We start from the raw sequence: 21,349 nt of genomic DNA on the forward strand, positions 1-21,349 counted from the left end.
CAGTCCTCCTGGTGGGGCTGGCCCCAGAAGGCAAGCCCAGCCCTCCTGCGGCCATGAAGGCTGGCAAATCGAGTCTCATTTCACAGACTGCCTGGAAAAACAGCGCAAGAAAGGCCAAAGAAGGGAAGCGACAGCATGGGAAGGGGAGCTCCGCAGAGCCACTAGCTGCGGGGCAGGGACCCCTGCCGACCTCCCCGCTGAAGCTGAGCAAATGCTGCTCCCTGGCTGCGGCGTGGGGAGCTGGAGTGCAACGCTCCAGACCTCTGCCGAAAATTTCCTGCTGATTAATGAGAGCGGCAGTGACAGGGCTCAGCCCCGCGGCAGCCAGCGTGTGAGGCTCATTTGTCAGCATTCAAGCTGACTGTGAAGCCTGATGTCCCACTGCGAAGGACAGGGGGAGGCTCTCGCCAGCTCCCCAGCACAAATCCGAGCAGTGCTTCTATCCATCCATGCATCCATCCATCAGTGTGGTGCTGATGGATTTGCTGTTCTCCCTTGATCCTAAGGAAACCCTCACCTGTAGTTGAGTGCTTTTAAATCTGGTCCCTTGCACTGTGCAGAGCACATAACAGTGCTGCATGCCAGGACAAGGCCAAATTCTCACAGGGCTACCTGTTGGCAATACCTGCATCATCCGCCTCAGTGTTGTTAGCAGCAGTTAAGTTGTTGCTAAGGATAAGCCATTTTTCATCTGTCTCAGGAGCTTATTTTCACCCAGTGCTGGAGGTCTGCTACCACTGATGGTGTGAAAGACTGCTCCACTATTTCTGGGGCTGCTGCTGCTGCACAGGAAGAGCATCAGTCACTGGCACAAAAGGGCTCCAGCAGTTTGGGAGCGAATTGCTGTCATGCTGTAGAGACACCATTAAGACACTCTAAAGTGCCTTGAAGAATGACATTTTGCAAAAACCAAGGCTTATGCTACATGAATAATAGAGACAATATTTATTTCTGGCACTGTGCCATGCTGTCTTAGAGGCACCAGGCTGTAGTGGCATCATTACTCTATTTCACAACTAGGGACTTTATGCCAGGGGCCAAGGATAGTGCTGCCGTCAGAAATCTGCTCCTCTGATGCCTCTTTGTCATGCTGTTTAACTGGCCATGGTCACTAGAATTGGTCCTTAGCTTCAAAAAAGGGGATTTGTGAAAAATAAGGGCAGAAATGCCCCAGCAGCTCCAGGCACTGCTGTCAGCAGGGTGGCAAGGCAGAGCAGGGTGGTCTGTTCCCTGTGGGCAGTATGTGCCAGCAGCAGCCAGCCAGGTCCTGTGCAGGTGGGACCCCAAAGGGAAGGGGCCAAAAGGGAGGAGGTTTGGCATCTCATCTGGGATGAGATACCACCTGCCAGCTTGCCTGCCACCATGGGCTGCAAAAGGAGGAGGCAGCAGAGAAGGAGGTGAAGCATCCCTGTTGTTGCAGGGGTCATGAGAGGGCAGCAGGCGTCACTTGAACAAGCTCCCTGCAGGAGCAGAGCAAAGCAGTAAAGCAGTGAAGCCTTTAATTGCTGTAATCTGTTTTTATTTGAGGACTGCTGAGCCATCCCAGACCTGGCAGCTGCTGCATTTCCCATGCAGTGGTCTTTCTGGTCCCCTCACAAGTGCATTGTGCACCTCCCTTCAGTCTGAGCTCTCTTCCATGGCTTCCTTACAGTCTCTGATGCTGTAGGCAGCAGTGCCTGGTGCCAGCCAGCCCCTGCCCTTCCTCTGGAGAAGCTGGCAGCATGCTCCTCTACATCCTGCCCAGCACCTTAAACCACAGATCAAGCCCCCCTGTATCACAGCTTCTCATGCATGGTCTGCTCAGGTGTAGTCAGTTGCCTTACTGGCATGTGGGCTGCATGTCCTGTGCTCGTGTTCACACCCCTGTGCTGCTTCAGGCCAGAATCAACTGTTTAGAGATTCATATGGCTACCATGACAGCAGTTTTGCGCTGTGATGAAGGGTGCAGCACATAGGCTGCTGGTCCTGTGCAGCTGCAGGAGCAACATGAAGGCTGGGGAAGCCAGAAACTTAAACTGTGTCCAAATTAGTTCTCTGTATGCACTAAGCCAGTGCAAGCCCTCCCAGGACCAAAATGTCAGCTTCTATGGAGGCAGACAGTGGGTTGCATTAGGCATTGGAGCTGGTTTACCTGTGCTGTCTAGGTACTTGGGATGAAGAGGTAAGAAATAAAGCTGTGGTCTCTTTCTAGGAGCTAGAGCAACTCCTTGTAATGAGTTTGGCTTCTGAGGCTGGGATGCTACAGCATTTTATTTTAGTTTCTTTGAAAGCTACAAAACCCTGGAGCAGTGTTTCTGTTTGTTCTGGGGCTCCAGATGTTACCACCTGTGAGACTTAAAAGGGCTTATGAAGAGGAAGGCAAGAAGAGGCAGGATAAAGTCATCTTAGAGAGCTTCTGTGGAGGTTCTGGGACCAGCCCTGACCCAGCTTTCCCACTCTGAGCTATGCTGTGTCAGATAGGTGAGAGCACTTACAGGTGTTTTCTGTCTCATGAGCCTGAGCTGCTGTTTTCTGGGTGTATGTTATTTTTGCCCAGAAAGGGATTTTTCTTCAGTGGTTTCCCCACTCTCATGAGACACTTGGGGACTTTCCTGGTGTGCAGTCATCAGCTCTCCTTCTGTCCATCTGAACCAAGGCTTGTTGCAGGCAGCATGAGGCAAAATCCTTCCCTGAGCAGTGCAATGCTTCAGACTCCGAAAACTCGTGGCTCCCAGTTGCCATCTGATTTTTGGATGTGCTCCCAGGGCCAGTGCCACCAAACAACTGGTGGCATTCAGTGACTGTTGGTGGGACCCTTAGTACCCACACCTCCTCTTGCTGAAAGCATAGCAGGAGCCCTGGCCAGTGATGGGGGATGGATATTGCTCCAGTGGCAGAGCAGGCAGTGTCCCTTGGAGGGCACTTGTGCAGCCTGGGCACAGGGATGCTGTGAAAGAGCTGGCAGGGACACCAGCTCCCAGCTCTGAAATAGCTGTTGGGGAGGGACAGGAAAATCCTGCTGTGCCTGCCAGTCTGCAGAACACAACGGGGCAGCCATGCCCCAGCCTGCTGCTGTGGGCTGTGTCCCTGTAGTGTCCTCTCTCACGTGAGAGGGGCTGCTGGACCATGGAGCCTTCCTGGGTGTTTTAAGTTGCTACATTTATGCCTCTTTGTCTTTCTGTGGTCAAGCTCTTCTTTATATTCTGGGAGCAATTTGTGCCTTATTCCTCATCTTGGTTTTGAAGCTGTTTCAGTTACAACTGCTGCCCATGCTGGTAGCTGAAGGGGCTGGTGATGACAAGTCCTGGAGGTACCTCCTTTGGCCTTGTGTAATTGGTGTCCCTGTACCAGGACAGCCACCATGCTGGTCCCTTTGTGGCAGTTTCTTCCCTGTCATTTGCTGCACCAGTATGAAACTACCCTTTTCTTTCTCATTGTAAACCTCTCCTCCCAACCATGGGCGCAGCTCATTGCGTTCACCTTGCTCCTGTGCTTTCCAAAACAAGAGCCCAGGATTTTTGTAGTGGGGATAAGAGTTTCTAAGCTCTTGAATATTGAGAACCAGCTTTTTGGTCAATGTAGGTCCTTCATTCAGTATTATAGACATTTTAAAGTTTCCCTTTAAATGTTATCTTGGCATTTTGGAGCTCTGCTCCCTGTTGCAGCTGGTGCTAGTTCAGAAAAGCGACAGTGCTGAGCACGGTGGATGCTGCTGTAGCTGGAGTTGCCCTGCATGCACAGATCTGGTGCTGGGGTGATGCCAAGCAGCATACATGCCTGTAGAGCTGAACTGTCAGGGTTAGTCCCACAAGAGGGATGTCTGCTTCTGGGTGTTCACCTCTCACGGGATCTGGGGAGAGGAGTCCCTTGCTCAGCATTAAGTGATGTTGGGAACATATGACTGCTGCTTCCTGCCTCCTTCAGGATGAGTGGAACCCGCTGAGAAATCATAACTTTTATCTCATATTTTCTCCCTGCCCTGTGACAGCAGCATACAGATGGCTTTTCAAAGCTGAGACCATTGTCCTGACAGACCAGATGACTGACTTCTAAATGGATGCTTAGTAGGATCATGACCTTACTGTTAACCACAGCACTGCTGCTGGAAGAGCAGTGCCTATTTAAGAACCTCCTCCTGCTAACGAGGGGCAGAGCAAAAGAATTATTCTCCCTCACACCTTTTGGCAGAGGAATATTTTTAGGCCTTGCTTTATATTCTGGAGTGGAAGTGTTGATTTTTTTTGTAGCCTTCACTTCAGTTATAGTGTGAATAACATTTGCAGTCACTGGTGAGAAAACTTCATGAGGTGCAGGTAAGTGCCTTCACCAGTGGGGTGAGTCCTATTCATGGGCATATCCCCCCAGCAGCATCCAGCAATGCTGCTCCCATCCTTCTGCAATGCTCAGATTTAAAGGATGCTCTCCAGGCCCCAGTTTTCAGCATGGGCAGCCAGGTACCATGGTTTGAACAAGAGCCTCTCTCCCTGGCGTGCTGCCGCTTGTTATTTTAAACCAGCCACAGAGCAAAGCTCCCTGCTCAGCAGCAAGGCTAATCTCAGCTCATCTGACATTAGTGTAAACTGACACTCTTGGGAATCTGGGGACAGAAAACTTTCCCTGGGGAAACAGTCACTATGCAAAGCCTGCCTTGAGAAGCTGGGGAGAAAAGCAGTGGAAGTGCAGGTGCTGGAAACAACCCCTTACACTGCCAGAAGTCTGGGAGCATCTCCTCAGGCTCTTGCAGGGTTAATTGAAGATTGCTTGCTGTGGTTAGAGGGATGTTATTCCCATTCCTGTGCCCAGCAGGGCTGGTGCTCTGCAGAGCAGAGGAATCAGCAGGGAATCACAGGCTCTGCAGCACCCTGAACCAGCCCCTGACAAAGCCTTTGCCTTGCAGTGATGGGTACCCTGGCGGGGGACTGTGTCTTGCTGGAGCCCTGCTGTTGGCTTGTACCCACAGGACAGTGGTGATACCAGAACAGGTTTTTTGGGAGCAGCTGCAGCCTTTGAAAATATAAATGTCCTTGGAGCCACGCTGGCAGCCTTTCCGGTCCCTTTTGTTGTGGAGCTGAGGATTGCCTTGCACTCCACAATCCACCACTGTAATCCCCTTGGAGTGCTGCTCTGGTCTAAATTTAAAAGGGGTGCAGCTGAGACTGCTAATGCAGGCAGCACTGGCGAGGGGTGCTGAGCCTTCCTCCCACTCCATGCTCTCATGAGGGTCCTCTCTGGGCTGTAGCTGGTAGATGGGGTCATGCCTGGCAGCTCCTTGTGCCCTGAGCCATGCTGATTCTCTAAGGGCTGGGGGAAGGTGAACTTTCCTGTCTGTCACCTGGATGCAGTCTGGTCCTCACAGAGGGCTGGAGCCTGCTGGTCATGTCCACCCTGGAAGTGCATTAAAAGGAGCTTTCATGTTTCAATCCCACATCAGCTTCAGCCTAAAGGTAAAGCAATGACCCAGGAGCTGCCAGTCAGCCATCCTTGCTTAGTGCCAGCTGGGCAGTGGCACATGCTTTTGTCAACTTAGCAAATGTTAGGGAGGCTGAAAAAGAAGTGAAATTTCTGACCTTTTGGTGCCCATGAAAGTAAAACTGCCTCGGAGCTTTCTGGGGCTGCCAGTGAGCCGCTGTGGCAGGACAGCCTGAGCTCCTGGGAGTGTTTCAGAGCCAGCCCCTTCAGTGCTGGGCTGTGGTGGGATCATGGTGTTTTGGAAGGAGGGAGCAATGGGGAAAGCTGTTCAAAAGCCGTCCGGTCTGGTGGTCTGGAGGCTGGCACAGATCACTTTGCATGCAGCAGGGCTGAGCTGACTGGCTCTGAGCCAAGCCTGACCTAACCAGCTTATTTCTCTGCTTTCAGTAATGCCTGTACAAATGTGCCGAGACCTGTAGGTTGTGGCCACCTGAGCAAAGATCTGGGGATCACTGTGGGCAGAGTGTGGCTACTTCCAGGTGTCCTGTTGGAGCCCTGAGACCCAGGAACCACTGTGGCTCCCCTGTGTGCCAGTGCGACATTGGCACCCAGGTGGATATTGAAGAAGCAGAGGGCTGGCTGAGAGTCGCACCTCTTGTACCCAGCACCTCTCTGAGGTCCAAGAGAGTAGGTAAATGTTTACTAGTCCCAAATCAGCCCTGATTTTTCTTCTGGGTGTTGGTAACATTAGCCAGTGGGTTGCTTTTATGTGTTTCTCCTGCAACAGTGTCCAGCTCTGGTTTTAGAAGAAAGTCCACACAAGCTGCCTAAGTCTAACATTAGATCAGGACATCACAACTGAACACCGATGATGTGCCTCTAGGCACTGATGTCATTAGGGATGAAAGCAAAAGGACATCTAACAGCATCTGTGGCACAGCCATCTCTAGTTGCCTCTACGTGGTTCTGCCTCCGTGAAGCCCTGTTTCCTTTTGGAGCTGCTTGACCACTCTCCCTGAAGAATTTGGAGGAAAGGGAGATGCAAACGGCTACTGTGGGACCTGGCCTGGCTCCTCCCCATCCCAGGAGGGAGCTGGCCGCACGTCACAACCCAGAAATACTTCGGGCTTGCTCTGCGTTGCCTATGTGGAAGACAGCCCGCAGGCTGCCCGATGTGCTCAGAGCAAGCCTGACGTCTCTCCCCAGAAAGCCAAACTTTGCTTGTCCTCTTGCAATGCTCTGATACCCTCCTTACTGTCCTGAAAGCTCCAGCAGGCCTCAGTGCTGAGCCCATCAGATGGAATTACTTAATCTGGTCCTGACGAGCACCAGCCACACTGAGGAGTGGGTCCCTTGCCTCTAATCCCTCGCTGCCATCAGCTGCCTCAGCACGCGTGGGGCAAAACAAGCACCATGTGAGCAGATGGTGCCTTCTGCAGCACCCTGCCGCTGCCGGAGCGGCCCTCAACAAACCCTCGCCGTTACCTTTTTCCCGTGAGCCGCCCCCATGGTCCGCAGCGCTGGCCGTGCTCCGCTCCCCCGGGCTGCGGGACTGGCTGGCTCGCCTCGGTCACCAGCTCTGTTCCTCCTGGGGAGATGCGCGGCCGTGCGGCTCCCAGCCCCTCGCCGGCTGCTGCGGGAAGCCGTGGGTGAACTCCGGGCTGTGTGCGGCAGGGTTGGGCGGGAAAGCTTGGTTTTCCTCCCTTCTCCCAGCACGTGGAGAACTCATTTTCTTCATGCACCTAACGGCTGGCTCGCGCCCAGGCTCTGCCCGGGCACAAAGGCAGCTTTCATGCCGCGGATGCCCGGTTTCTAAGCTGGGATCCGTATTTTGAGAAGCTGTGGAAGATTACAGTAATTGCACTTGACAGGGCAAGATGTCACAGGACGCGGATTCGCCCGGCTGCGGGGCCCCGGCACCCATCGCTCCTCGCCGCTGGCGTCCTTCCTAGCTGCTCCTTTGGTGCTTTGCCGAAATAATTGTGTACCCCAAAACTAAAGGAGGATTATGTCTCTGCTACCTGTCTGCGTCCTGGCTCTTGGCTCCTGCTGCAGCCCTGGATTTTGCAAACTTTGTTCCGGCAAGCACCCCAGGCTGCCTGTTTGCTGCTGCAGCACTGGAGCCCACCATGGACCCCAGCTGAGCCCAGGTTACCTGGAGCTGTGCCATAGGAGGCCAGGCAGGTCAGGGCTGGTGTTTGCTGAAGTCTCTGGGGGATGTGGCCCGGTGAAAATCAGCCAGGTAGGTGCCTGCCTCTGCAGTAATACAGCTTTCAAATTGCCAAGGCACTTAAAAAAATACTCATTTAGGGACTGCTGTCCCTGCACCCATCTCTCGTTGAAGATTGGTTGGTTGTTTTTAAATGAACAAGTTTAATTTGACTCCTGAAGCCATATTTATTCCCTTGCCTCCCAGATTCTGGACTTTTGAAAAGCTCCAATTTATTTATCAGGAGATAGTGACTTTGGCAGGAATGTTTCTTCAAAACACCTTCTGCTGATTATGGACCCTGCTCAGGAGTTGCAATTTTAGCTCTCCCTATTTATTGAGAGCAGTGATGAACCTTAGTAACTGCACTGTGATGGATTCAGAGCTAGTTTTAACCACCTGTAGCCTGCTGAAAGATAAACTTCCTTTATTCTAGCTTTAAACCAAATTTCTACTGTACATTGCAAAGGGCTAGGAAGAGTTTGCTGAGGTCGGAAGGGGCTGGTTGTTCCTGATCAGTAGCTGACGCCGGGCACTGGTTTGCCCCATGCAGCTGCCTTTACAGCTCTTGGGCTGTTTGTATTTTGGCTTATGAGTGAATCTAGATCCTCTGAGGGGGCTTAAAATAGTTGGCATATTTATGCTGGCAGTGCGTCAGGGCTGTGTGATGCGAGGGCTGTTGTGTCTGTTGTGTTCTTTCTCGCTGCCGCTGCCGCGGGTAGCGATGATTCAGCGCTCGGGATTAACTGCGGCTGCAGCAGCAGCAGATTCAGGGATCGATTTATGGCAGAGGCTTCCCTCGGTGGGATCAGGTGCACATTAAGAGCACAGGAGGATAAACTGGGATAAAATAGTTAACAGCTATTGGGGAATACCTCTGTGATGACTGTTTTGGGGTTTTATTTCAGCTCTGCTTTTGGAAGTACTTACAGAGGTCACACAATTCATTTAGGGGTTTTCCTTGTTCAGCAAAAACTGGCTGCCTTTCTGGTTTTGAGGTGCTGGGTTCTGGATTCAGGGTTTCATCTCTAAGGTGGCTGGTGCAGGACTGGCTGTGTCTCTTCCTGACCTTATACTGCCAGTGCTCCTCACTTTTGCTTCCCAGGGGCAAGCTGGGGGCTCAGATAACTGGTGTGATTGCCTGTTAGAAGCTGTGCTGGGGCAGACCCTACTGTGAGACAGAAAAGGCTGTGCAGGAGAACCTGCTGTTTAGCTCCCAGCATTCCAGCAGAAATGCTCTGCCCTCACGTTCTGCAAGACTGCTGGTCTGCTTTAAAGAGTGGGGAGAAACCCAGATACAATCATAGGAAATTAAAGTCTGTATATGATGCAAATTTGTCCCTGTCCCTGATAACAGATAAACCTGGGTTCTCACCCACGTAGCTTGTTTGATCTCAACAGAGCTCACACTTAGGGAGATTTTGGACAGATGGATGTGAGCTGGGGGCACATACTCCCCAGGACCTTCTCGGTGTTGGGCAGCAGAGTGGGAACCACCCTGGAAAGATATCTGCAGGGCTTTCCTGGTCTGGCTTTGGGCAGGGCTCTCTACTCTCCTGGCTGTCTCAGTCAGCCCTGGATTGGGGTGCAGCTTCTAGAGTGAAGTGGGTGTGCAGGTGCTTGTAGTGGGGGTGCTGTTCTGGGAGTGTTGTATCGCTCCAGACTCATGCTGGCTCTGGCTGTCCTGGTAAAAGGCTCCCACCTATTGGTTATGCTGCACAACTTCAGCTGCCGCTGAAGCTGATGAGAAGCATATCCACCCGTCCATCCCTCCTCCCTCTTTGCTGGGACAAGTTGCGTTGGTGCATTCCTGATGTTATCACAACCTTTGGGAAACTTGTCTTGGAAGGTTTTACTCTGAAACAACCTAGGAAAGGTGCAATGGGGTGGGGAAAATGCTTTGGCCTGCAAATACTGCCCTGCATTGCTGCAAGCCATCCCTGTGGCTATCTGGCCTGACTGTGGCTGTAGGAGACAGTGAGAGATTGGCAGGAGCTCCAGATGAAACCACCTGAGCATCCTCAGGGATGAGTTTGCCCTCTGCCATGTATGGAGGGGGTGCACCTGTGGGATGGATGATGGTGATGCCTAGCTGGAGGCAAAGGATATGTCATGCTGTGCCTGCAGGGAAAAGTACACATTAAACTTAAAAAAAGGAAGTGTGAGAGTAGTGTTTTATAACTGGATATCTTAATTAAGAAATCTGAAAAACCTTCTACACTTTTTTGCTTTGTTTTGTTTAAGGACAGAAAATTCAAATACCCCAGATGAATCCATAGATAAAGACAACTTGCCTGAAGCCTGGCCAGGCATTTGCTGAGGCATGTACAGCTCTCCAAGCCCTGTGCAGCCCCTGCTGTGAAGTGGCCAGTCCCTGGGAGCGGGCAGCTGTGGCTGAGGTCAGTGTTATGGGGCTAGGGTCCCTGTGAGACAAGTCTTGCCTCTGTGACAGGCTGGAGCTTGGTGCTAGTCCATCTTCCTGGGGGCACAGCCCTCCATCTCCAGCAGCTCAGGCCAGCCATCATATTTATTTGTCTTCACATCATTTTTGATGTGCTGCAGGGAAAAAAAAAAACCAAGAGATAGAAAATAAGCAAAGATGTTGGCAGCACAGTGCAAGCTTGCAACACGGCAAAACTTGCAGCTTGGCTCGACAAGGGGCATAACATTAGTGGCTCATGTCTTCTGTGGATAGACGTAGCTCAGGAGGTGCTAGGAACAGAATGGGAGCCTCCAAAGCTGGTGGTAGGGGAAGGCCACATACCTCTTCAAAGGGGCTCTTGTTCTTCAGCCCTTTTGCTCCCAAGAAGACCCAGTTGTCCCGGAAGCCCAGCTGACTCACCTGGCTGCTGCCCAGCTCTGCAAAATGTGCCCTTACTTTGTCATTCATCCTTAAGAGAATGTAAGGAAGTGTCAGTGTGGTGCCAGGTGTGTGTCTCCTCCTGTCCCCTCTCTGCTGTTGGCAGCAGAACCTCCAGTCCCCTTAGCTTGTTCTGGGGGAGCCAGGTGTTGTTCAAAGCAAACTCACTTTGTGGCAGCATCATCATAGCTGGCTGTCAGCACAATGGTGCCGCGCTTGATCTTCTGCAGGAAGGTATCCAGTTTGTTGATGTCTGGGAGAGAAGAGCATTAGGGGGAAAAAAATGGGATTTAGCTCTGTGGCAGAGGGAGGAACCTCCTCTGGGTCAGTGGGAAATATCCTGACTGTGCTGGATTTGGGGTCATGGGCCTGTGGAAAGATGGGCTCCCAGATATTGCATACCTCATCTTGTGTTCCCACCTGGGCTCTCCTGCAGGGCTGGTGCTTTCCTCTTGCCAGTACAGCAGCAGGGTTGGCCTTGCTCCTAAACTTTTCTCACTGACTGTGAAATCTTGTTATATGAGCTTGCTTCCCAGAAACGACCCTGCTCAGCTCAGAGCAGCCTGTTCTGCTGCCATGCCTTCAAATTACTCCTCGTCCTGCGCTGGTGGGATGCTCGAGTCCAACACCCCATCTAGTGGCATAGAAGCCGACTGCCTTCTCCTTCCCAGTGCCTCTCGCACTGTGTCACTCACGAGCAGCCCGAGGTACCGCAGTATCAGTGTTTCTCCTTAAAACTCAAGCGTTAATGAAAACAGGCTGCAAACCCAAGAAGCAGGAAGAGTGATTGACCCCTGGGGAAGGCTCAAACAGCAAAGGGTAAATCAGAAGCACTGTAGGGGTGTTTTAGTGTCTATTTGGGGAGTCCTGCCAAAACTCTGGGGAGATTCAGTAACAGCTTTGCAACAATGGTGGCATTTACAGCACTCTGCAAGTCAATGCCAGCCGGGCTGTGAGTGGGTGCTGCCCCAGCTCAGGACATCTTCTTAATGATAGGAAGATTGTTTGAAGACCACAGGGGTGTGGACTTTACTGTCACCAAGTGCCAAGCCTTGCTGGGGCTGAGGGCCACATCTCCCCTGCCATCCCCATGACAGAGGGGCTGGAACTAGATGATCCTTGAGGTCCCTTCCAACCCTAGCAATGCTATGATTCTATGCCCTGAGTGCTTCACTCATCCTCCTGTGAAAGGCAGGGAAACAAGCTGCTGCTTAGACACCACCAACATTCCAAAACTGAGTGGAAAGTTGCAAAATCCCAGGAGTAGGGTAACTACCTGATCTCTGATTTGTTCAGTTTAGTGGAATGCTATTTTTCCACACATAATAGGAGAGAGAAGCCAACTTCAGATGTGGATGAGTTAGGAGGACTGCAGGCTCAGTGGCCTCGGGGAAGCTGAGCTTTCCCTGCCCGAGCTGGCAATCTTGGTCAAAGTCCAGTAAACTTTATCACTAAATACATGCCAGAGGAGCAGCTTACATAGCTAGCAGCCAGCAGTGCCAGTGTGAGCCCTGGCTGGGAACCACCAGGCAGCAAAGTGACAACACTTACCTCCAGAGTACATGTCAAACGTGTCAGTTGTCAGGAGCTGTCCGTTCGTTCCTGAAAGGTTAAAGTTTAAAACAGGCCTCAGTTAGTTCACACTAGGGTGGCTCCAGGCTTTGCCTGGTCACCAGCCTGGAGTTCTGCTGCAAGGTGCTTTGCTCTTCCCTTGGTGTGTCTCGTATTTGCTGTGATGGTGAATGTCCTGCTTGGTAGAGTTCATGCACCCATCATGCATGACCCAGGTGGGTTTGTTCCCATCTGCTTGGCAGCGCTTGCAAACATAATTATGGCTATGCAACCCTTGCACCATTGGACTGATGTGCTTTTGGCTCAGCCAACGGTGCCTGGGATGAGGTCCTCCATGGCCTATTCCCTCCCAGGGGAGGGACCCCAGCTGTGGGGAGAGGCAGATTAGTGCCTGCCCTACTCACCATTCACCAGTGCAATGTTCAGGCCTCTGCCAATGTTGTTTTTCACACCGCTCATGAGGCTGGAAAGGAAAGCAGAGAGCAGCAGTAAGTGCAGGGATATCCTGGAGATGCTGGTGCCTGTGAAGTTGTGCTGGGGCAAAGTGGCTACACATCTCAAAATCTCTCCAGAAGTGGCAGCGAGGAAAACATCTTTTTCACTTCCTACAAACGCCCTGTGGTGACTGTTGATACACTCAGCAGATGACAAACTTGCCCTGTTCAAGCCCAGACCAGGCACAGCTGTCCTGTTCCCCCCACGTGCTGCTTACATCACGTCATCGAAGCAGATGGAGGGTCCCACCACGTTTGCAGCACCGCTGATGATCTTGAAGGCAAAATAGTTCTCGGGGCAGCTTTTCTGGTTCCCGCACTTGTGCCTGGGCTGCTCTTTGTCTGTGAGGGAGGAGTGGAGCTGCAAGCCGTGGCACTGGCCCCATGGGGGAACACCGTCCGTGTCCCTGTGGGGCTGAGCAGGCCTGGCATGGGCACAGTGGTCCGTTAAGTGTGCAGTTCCTGGACTAGTTTCTTGCATGAAAGAGGATTGTCCTGGGACTGGGATCTTGTTTGAGGTTTATGGTACTGAGGTTTAAGGCACCAAGGTTTGGGGTGGGATGATCTGGCCAGAGTGCAGGATGCCAGTTCTGGGTGTGAGCAGTGAGACAGCACCATTGATGCCATGGGGACTGCAGAGGGTTTTCTGTTGTGGAGCATTTGGATCTGGCACTCATTTGAGGCTGGCCAGCCTCTTGGGGCTTCTCTGCCTGGAGCTTCCCTGTTCTTGGCCAGGGCAGGGATCTGTGCCATGCTGCCCAGACAGGGCTGTGACCAGCTCCCACCATAGCTTGTGACTTGGGGATGTTTCTGCAGGGGCATGGGGAATCATGTGAAGGTTTGTGTGCTTAGAGAGCCCACCAAAGACACTGGTGCTGTGTGCAGCAATGAAATTCCCCTGTGTTTAGGAGGGTGGGATTTTTGCCTTGGGAATGGTGCTCTTGAGGACAGCTATCACATTTCCACCATCACCCTTGGCCCTGGAGAGGTGTTGTGTCGTGAAGATGAAGTCAAGAGCAGTACTCACTGTCGGACTTGCTGATGGCACCTGTGGAGGTGGAACCAATGAGGAAGGTTAGACATCCTGGAGAGCTGCTGGCTCTTCCTCAAGCCAGGAGCAGCCATTCAGGCACTGACTCTCCAAAACTGCTCCCCATGGCTGCAAGCACCCCAGCACTGCTTCCCATCACACTATTCTCTGCTGACTTGATGGTGGAGCTGGTGGCTATAGCCTTGGACAGGGACTGGAAGTGCAAATGTTCATGGCAACTACATGTGACCCAGAGGTCTGGCTTGTAAGGGGCCCCCTGCACCCTTCCTCCTGACCTGCCTGGAATCCTGCCAGTGCCTCACCGATCCAGCTTCGCAGGCTGATGGCTTTCCAGCTCCGATCAAAGTACGTCTGCACGAGGTACCATGTGCCCAGCAGCGTGAGGAACAGAGCCACGTACCGGATCAGGCCTGCCAACGGTAGGAGAGCAGCCAGGTGAGCACAGCAGCAGCATGGGCTGGAGACCACAGCATCCCTCTTGCTTCTTGGGGACTTGGTCTGTGTGTTCCCAGGCTATCAGGTGCAGGGTGACAGTGCTTGTGTGGTGTGGGAAGGCAGCTAACACTCCTTCCTTCATCCTCTAAGAGGGCTCTGATCTCTTAATTAATACCTCCAGAGCGTGTGGCGATGCCCAGATAGGCATTACCCTCCTACTGGGAGACACTATTCATATTTCTCTCTGCATTAAAGTGAATCTGATAATTAGTCAGAAAGCTATGTAAATTCAAGTGTTTCATATGTTCCCAGTGCTGGGAAGGCTGCTATCCCCCAATTAGTCACTAGCTACAGCCGAGCAGCTGCTAATACCAATGTGATTGGCATTTGGCTTTAAAGCAGCGCTCATCGGAGCAAAACGTTCCAGTCCTGCATGGAAAGAGAGTAGAAAAATATACTCATATTGCAGCTGAATGGCTCTTATGGAACAAGAAACACCTCCATAGCCATCTCTTCCCAGCTGCAAAGGGTTTCACTGGGAAAAGTACAGCAGGCTGAAATTTAGGCAAATCTTTTCAAAACCCGACACTTATATGAAGTCCCTTTCCCATGGCCCTGGCAGGGGAAGGTCAGGGTAGCTGGTCTTGGAAGAGCTTGTGTAAATGAGAAGGAGGCATAAAGAACTCTAGGAAAATGGACAGAGAAGAGTAAATCTCTGTCTCCTTCCTTACCTGTCACCCGCATTATGGTCAGGAGAGCGAGGACGGCTGAGGGGACGGCTGATAGTCACCCTGAGGCAGAAGAAAGAGATACTGTAATGCACACCTGTAACCCACCAGAGCCAGGAAGATATCAGATGAAATAATAACTACTATGTTTAGGCATATCTGCTGTGGGGTAACTGCTTAGCAGACTGTGGGATAGGAATGCAAGTTGATTTAGTGTGCTTCAGGACCAAGGTCATTTACAGCCAAGAGGTGTTTAGGATAAATGAAGATCCACAAAGCTGGCCTGCCAAATGGCTGAAGAAGGGAGTCTTGTGAAGGTGAGACAACCCTTTTTTGGCCAAAACTGATGAAACTGAAATAACATAAACTTTAAAATAACCCAGCTTTGAAACAGATTTTTGAAGGCTAGGGTGCCCAAGCAAAGACCTTTGCCTAATTAACTGCAATTTTAATATTAAAGCTGACACCCCTCAGTATGATAATGAGCCAAATGTTAGACATATACATGACTATCGTACTTGTCTCTCCACCCAAATCATGCAGAGCATCACCTAGAAGGCAGAGACAGCTGTGGCTATGGTATGAAACCCACGAGAGGAACATCTTTTGGGGCACCAGCACCAGTGCCAGCAGGAAGAGTTGCATTGGCAGCATCAGCAGAAGGGAAGGAAAGGCAGAGATGATGATGGTCAATGGGCTGTGCTCCTTTCCCTCCACACGTTTCTTGGTAAGAATTACACCTTCAATATATGGCTTAACTTTCGCTCCATTTCTTTTATATATTAGAAGTAAATCTAATATTTAGGTTTGTGACTGTGTCAGATGTTACCCAGGATTTATTCACCTGAGATCACCCTGCAGTTAATGCCTTAGCACTGGCAGTCCTGAACCTGGCTGTATGTGTTGCTTTAATACATTAAAACATTTGATTGTTTTAACTTTCTGAACCTGTGTCAGTGCAAGTCCTTATTCAGGGAACTGGAAAATAGAGGGAAATGTTAATTTTGCCAACTAGTTCCAGTAAGAGTTCTGGCACTCTGAGAGAAGATCTTACCCATGACACGACATCTTCAACAACTAAGAGATCGTTAAAGTATAAATTCCTATCAGGCACATGTGCTTGGCCTCACCCTGATGCTGAAGTCCTGGCTCCTGTGGCACTGGAGCAGGCTGCATCAATTGTGCTTGCTGCATTTTTAAGTCTCTGAACCTTCCCCTGTGACTGTCCCCTGCCCTGTGCAATCTCTCAGTAACGGATGCAAAGTAGGTTTCAAATCTTAAGGGCTGCAAAATGTGACCTGAGGACAGGCTGTGGCTTGGTCTTGCCCAGTCAGGGGAATCTGCAGGAACAAGTTCATCTTCCTTTAAAAGCAGAAAGGGAGAAGGGCAGTGCTGCTGAACTGGGCAGAGCAGGTGGCTTTGGGGGCGTTTGACAGAAGTATTTCCAGTTGTCCAAGCCCTGTGGTGTCTTCACCCATGTGAATGGGGAGTGGCTGGAATGCAGAGCGTGAAGTATTTCCTACCTGAGTGAGTTCATCTGCCCCCCTTTCTCCTGCTGTCACCCCAATGGATGGGATGGACACCTCCCACCCCATGCATCAGGCTCCCAGGGGCTGGGGACCCACTCCTACCTTCAGAATTCGTGGCTGCAGCTTGACGAACGTCTGTCCTGGAAATCACCCTGGAGTCCTAAGGCAAACTGTCACCTGTGAGATGTGAGTCCAGAGTCAAAGAGCCTTGTGTGACTGAAAGCAGCCTTTCTACTGAGGCTTGGCGCAGAAAATTTGTTGAAGAGCCACGCTGAGAGTTGCTTTTCCTGTTTGAAGGGTAAATAAGGAGAAACAGGTTGTAGCAGGGCTGGGCTGAAAGCTGATTTCAGGCTGCTGCGTCACAAGGAAGAAGAGAATAAATTTGCCCCAGCCCTGCTCCGGGTCCCCTCCCATGGCTTGAATTTGGGGAAATCACCAGCAGCCACATGACTGACCATAGCTGTGGTGCAGTGTCCTCCTTTGCCCCCCTGGTTAGGATGGACCCACAGCTCCCCTGGCTGGAGGGGACCTGTCATTCTCCCTCAGCACCCTGGTGAGATGCCCCCATTGGCTTCCTTTGCATCCTGGGGTAGGTTGCAGCATCACCCTATGGGGCTTTTAAGCAGCCTTAAAAACAAGAAGGAAAATGATCTGCATCGTGGGAGGAAAGATATTGCTTTCCTGCTCGGCCTAAGACCCTGGGGCAAGTTTGCAGCTGGGCAGGGTTCCTGGTGCCCAGCTAGAACAGCAGCCCCACTATGGTGGTGCAGCTGTCTGGAGCCCAGCACATGGTCCCTGAAATGGGTTTTAAACCTGTGTCAGAACTGGCATGAACAGGCCCATTTCACTGAGCTGATGCAAGGGCCATCAGACCCTGAAATGGACCTGTAAATGGACAGCTTAAAGGCTTTGGAGAAAAAAATGATGCCTGTGGCTGGATCTGGAGCAGCAGCATTGGGCTCTTACCTTTCACTGTCCCCCAGCCCCGGCTGATCTGGTGAGGAGTGTGATGGGAGCAGAAGACCAGCCCTTAAAAATCCCTCTTGGCAGGCTACAAAGTCTTCAGAATTGGTATTGGTTTGCCTTTGGAACTTGTTGAGTTCCTTTCCCTGACATGCCATGAGCAGAACCTGGAGCTGGTGAGGCTTTGGACCTGGGTCATGGCTTTACAAAACTGTCCTCACTTGGCTGCCACCACTGCTGGAGAAAATGGCCTTACTGGGGCCCAGTGCACAGGGCTCCCTTTTGCCCTGTGTCCTTTTTTTCCCTATGCACATATTGATTTCATTGCAGAGGCAGAGAAATGGGTAAGTAAACTGATAAAAACTACTGCTTTAGGGAGGCCATATATTTATTTGAGCTGTTTATCTTCGCCTTAATCCCAGGTAAAAATTTATTGGGAAAGTCCCTGGGTGATGAAATTCCTGGAACTTGACTGCATTGCAGGAGGCTAGCCCTGTCCTGGGATTTCTCTTTTATATTATCTTTTAATTGTTTGGATTGAGCTTTAGGTGGTGTGGGTTTTTTTCCCCCTTTTTGCCAGGGCTGTGCTGTAAAAATATGACTGTGCCTTGGGATCTGCCAGAAAGTGACTTTCGAGAGAGGGAGGAAGGAAGGAACAGTGGTGGGTGACAGAGTTATTTGTCTAATAAACCTGAAACCTATTTGCTTTAAAAGCATTCCAGGAAAAGGTTCTCAGACAAATATTGCTAAGGAGATCTGTGGTGTTGCAGGGCAAAGGCTCCACCCTGAGCCTGCTCACACTGAAGTGCTGCGTGGCAGCACTGAGCTACTGCTGCCAAGAAGAGACCTGGGCAGATCCCAGCCCTTGTGGGGAGGTTTTCCAGCATGCAGCAGGTGAATGTTCCTGTTTCCTCCCAGTGCTGCAGAAAAACTTCATTTCTCTTTCCCAGCAACTTCTGCCTCAGTTGATTTTGTTGGTGTATTCTTCTGCTTTTGAGCCTCACGTGTCTCTCTCTCTTCCAGTAGGTCCCTGACAATGAACAAGACATCATTTTATTGTGGGGTTGGGATGCAGCTCCAAAGAAGGTGGCTGCCAGATGTCATCTGTGCCCAGACTTGGTGAGTCACTCCTCCAAAAGTCAGGGGTTTCCTGCAAAACTGAACATTGGGGTGCAGAGGAGGGGCCTGTGCAGGTATGCATCCACTGTGTGTCCAGGCTGGTCCCACCGGGAGGATGGAGGATGCTACAATGCCAATCTGAGTCTCAAAAGGAGTCAGTCTGACTGATCTTCACCAAGCTGCTCAATAGGAGAACACTCTTTACTGGAGGGCTCACAAAAATGCTTGGCCAGCTGCTGCATCCACCAAACAGCTGGAGAGTCTGGTGGCAAAACTGCCACCAGCACAAGTCAATAGTTAACCAAGGTGTGGCCCTGATCCTGAAACAGAAGCCAAACAGGATGCACAGTGTGGCAGGCAGGGGTGTGGGGCTGGGGCCAGCTGTGATGGCAGAGCCCCATTTAGGAGCAGGACTGCAGCCAAGATGGGACATGACACTTGGAGGTGCTGCTGGGAAGGTGGTCTGCAGGGCTGGTGCAAAGGGCACAGAATGGTTTGGGTGACTGCTCTGAGTGCAGGATGCCTGCTGCTGCCAGAGGAGCATCACCCACCTGTGGCTGGCACCAATTCTGCCTCTCACTCTTTTATTTGTCATTGCAGCCACTTGTCCACTTCTCTGTACATGTCACTGAGCATGAAGCCAAATAACTATGAGCTCACCTCTCCAGTGAGGTTTCCCCAGGCAGTGAAGCAAGAGTTGCAGCAGTGATGAAAGATGGAGGGAAGCAGTTGTATTTTGTGCCCTCCAGCTCGGAAATGCCGGCTGGCAGCTTGGCAGGGATGCCCATGCCGTGGATTGCAGGTTGTACCAAAGTGGCTTGCACCAAACTCCAGAGCAAAAGAGGGGCACAAATGTTGGTGATCTGCTCTGGCCAACAAGCTGTCTGCTAGGAAGATGTGGTTCTTGGGGCTGAAAGCACACAGTAAGCATGAGCCATGTGGCAATCCCTCCATGGGGCAGCCACGGTGAAAGGAACTGCTTCTTAGTGACTGCACAAATAGGAGCACCTTTGGCAGCTAGAAAAGCCCTGGCTCCCAGCATGATGAGGGCTCCCAGTCCTCAACCTGGGAGGTGTCTGAGCAGCCAGGGTTGTGCATAGTAAATGCCCTGCAAATCTTTCCAAACCCATGATAGATAAAAAGGTTTGACCTGGTTTGCACATCACACAGCTGATGCCACCACATATCCCCTAGAGGTGGAAATGTGGATTTAACCCTTGCCATTAACACAGGGAGGTCATTGGTTCTGTCTATGAAGCCAGCACAACTGCACCTCACAGAAAGGATGCCATCATGGGGGGTTTCTCCTTCATCTCCATGCTACAAGGAGGAACAACTAAAACCTCCACTGGACAACCTGCCCACAAGTCAGGGCATAGTGGGCCACAGTGCTTGGGAGCAGCTGTCCTGTGGGAGAGTAAAAAGCCGTTCCTGTGGCTGTGAGCTCATGCCTTTCCTTGGGAAGTTTTCTCCACTTTGGCACTTGTTTTTTTATGGTATCAGAAAAGGAAGACCTCTTTCAGGGTGGGCACCAGCCTGACCTGCTGTGCTAGCACTAAACCAATGCATTGTGTTTGATGGGGTAACGTGCCAGGTGGTGGGCAGCAGCAATGGGAGCAGGTAGGCACAAAGGCAGTTCAGTGTTCCCTGATATGGTATAAATCTGGAATAACCTGATCCACTGGGGGTTCCCTGGGCTGCATTGCAGGTGTGTGGGCTGCTCCTAAGCAGTGCTTCACTGCCTCTCGTGGGCAGGAAGCTGGAGGTTCCCTTTCCAAAAAAAGCACTTATTTATCCAGCAACAGTCCTGAACTCCAAAGGAGACCTGAGTTAACTGTAGATATAGATTTAGTAATTTTTCTTTTTAATCATTTATTGTTATAATTATGTTTCTGGAGAAAGAAATCACTCCTTGGAGACTCCAGCCCTGCAGTCAGTGCTAGCGCCCCTATACATTTTCCAGAGCTGAACGTCATTTAAATGGCAGCCAAGACCAAAAGTGTTTCCATTCCTTTTTCCTGTTTCTTTGCCATCCCTGTAACTTAGAAGAAACAAACAGCTTCTCCTGGAGCTTTTAAAGCAATTTTCATCCAACAGTGGAGGGGATGTAGGGCTGGCAGCGACAGTGCTGCCTTTGGGGCTGCCACTGGAAGAAGGATGATCCCTGCGGAACCAGTGCTGCTCCTTGGTCCTTAGTTAATACCCACAAAACTGTGTCCTGAGCTTTTCTTTGCTTCCTCCAAGCCCTGGTCCCCAGTGCTGGGCAAGGGGTACAGGATGCAGCCTGTGCACCAAAGGAAACTGTAGCCTCTGTACCAAAACCTCTCAGACAGGGAGCAGAAAAGCAAACATAGGTCTGGGCTTTACATGGGGATAATTATTGCCCTTGGAAGGAAATTTTAGCTTGTGGTGAGAGTCTGGGTTTAAACAGCACAGACTAAATCAGAAACCTCCTCCCTCTCTGGGGAAATATCCTTCCTATTAGTTTGTTTAGCTGCTGGCAATAACTGGCTCGGCTCAATATCGAAGTGCCCCAAGAGCTGCAGCATGCAGCTCTGCTCCATTCCTCGCTTCCTGCCTGTGCAGGAGATGGCCCATGGCATGGGGCTTGTAGTGCCCTGGAGGAAGCCTGTTCCATGATGAATTTCTCCTCCTGCTTCAAGGACCTGAGGCCTCCTGGGTCCTTGATGGAGATGTTGCTGCTGCTCGCAAAGGAAATGAGCAAAAAATATCATCAAGGCCGGGGGGGCCTCGTCATACCAATGAGGAAACCTTGCGTGAAGTGCTTCTGCTCTCTGCAAGTGCACGTTTCATCCAAGATGATTTTCTGAAACCACAGGAAAGGATGGGGAGCTCTGTGCTCTTCTCATGGACATTGCTGCGACATAGCCCAAGTTCTGGTGCTGTTGTAGTGCTGGTGTATCCTGTCCCTGTGTCCTGCAGCAGCCCAGGTTTTGCCCATCTACTGTTGCACGACCACAGCAGAAAGGTTCTTTTAAGT

The 21,349-nt window shown here is 51.2% G+C and overlaps 2 protein-coding genes across 2 annotated transcripts in view; both read right to left on the minus strand.

Moving 5' to 3' along the window:
- Positions 1–7,621, minus strand: part of FAM107A (family with sequence similarity 107 member A) — a 29,702-nt gene extending 22,081 nt beyond the window's left edge. Inside the window, exon 1 of the mRNA XM_054180734.1 lies at positions 6,874–7,621. Within this exon, the coding sequence (XP_054036709.1) occupies positions 6,874–6,897 (24 nt within the window). The 5' untranslated portion in view covers positions 6,898–7,621. The remainder of the gene's footprint in view (positions 1–6,873) is intronic.
- Positions 7,622–9,817: 2,196 nt separating this feature from the next.
- On the minus strand, positions 9,818–19,136 carry FAM3D (FAM3 metabolism regulating signaling molecule D). Its single transcript, XM_054167837.1, has 10 exons — positions 19,009–19,136; positions 14,741–14,800; positions 14,382–14,438; positions 13,872–14,031; positions 12,742–12,884; positions 12,434–12,492; positions 12,009–12,059; positions 10,626–10,710; positions 10,362–10,488; positions 9,818–10,153 (listed from the first exon to the last, which is right to left on the minus strand). Exons 1-10 carry the CDS (start codon positions 19,134–19,136, stop codon positions 10,064–10,066), a joined length of 960 nt encoding a protein of 319 aa, XP_054023812.1. The 3' UTR covers positions 9,818–10,063.
- Positions 19,137–21,349: the final 2,213 nt, after the last annotated feature.

This window comes from Dryobates pubescens, chromosome 1, assembly GCF_014839835.1.
Source record: "Dryobates pubescens isolate bDryPub1 chromosome 1, bDryPub1.pri, whole genome shotgun sequence".
Taxonomy (NCBI): Eukaryota; Metazoa; Chordata; class Aves; order Piciformes; family Picidae; genus Dryobates; species Dryobates pubescens.

Coding starts and splice junctions, on each gene's coding strand:
- FAM3D (XM_054167837.1), bottom strand. CDS start 19,136: ATGGGCATCCCTGCCAAGCTGCCAGCCGGCATTTCCGAGCTGGAGGGC. Junction 14,032..14,381: donor GCCAAATGCCAATCACATTG/GTATTAGCAGCT, acceptor TGTGGTCTCCAG/CCCATGCTGCTGCTGTGCTC. Junction 10,711..12,008: donor GTTTGACATGTACTCTGGAG/GTAAGTGTTGTC, acceptor CTTCTCTCCCAG/ACATCAACAAACTGGATACC.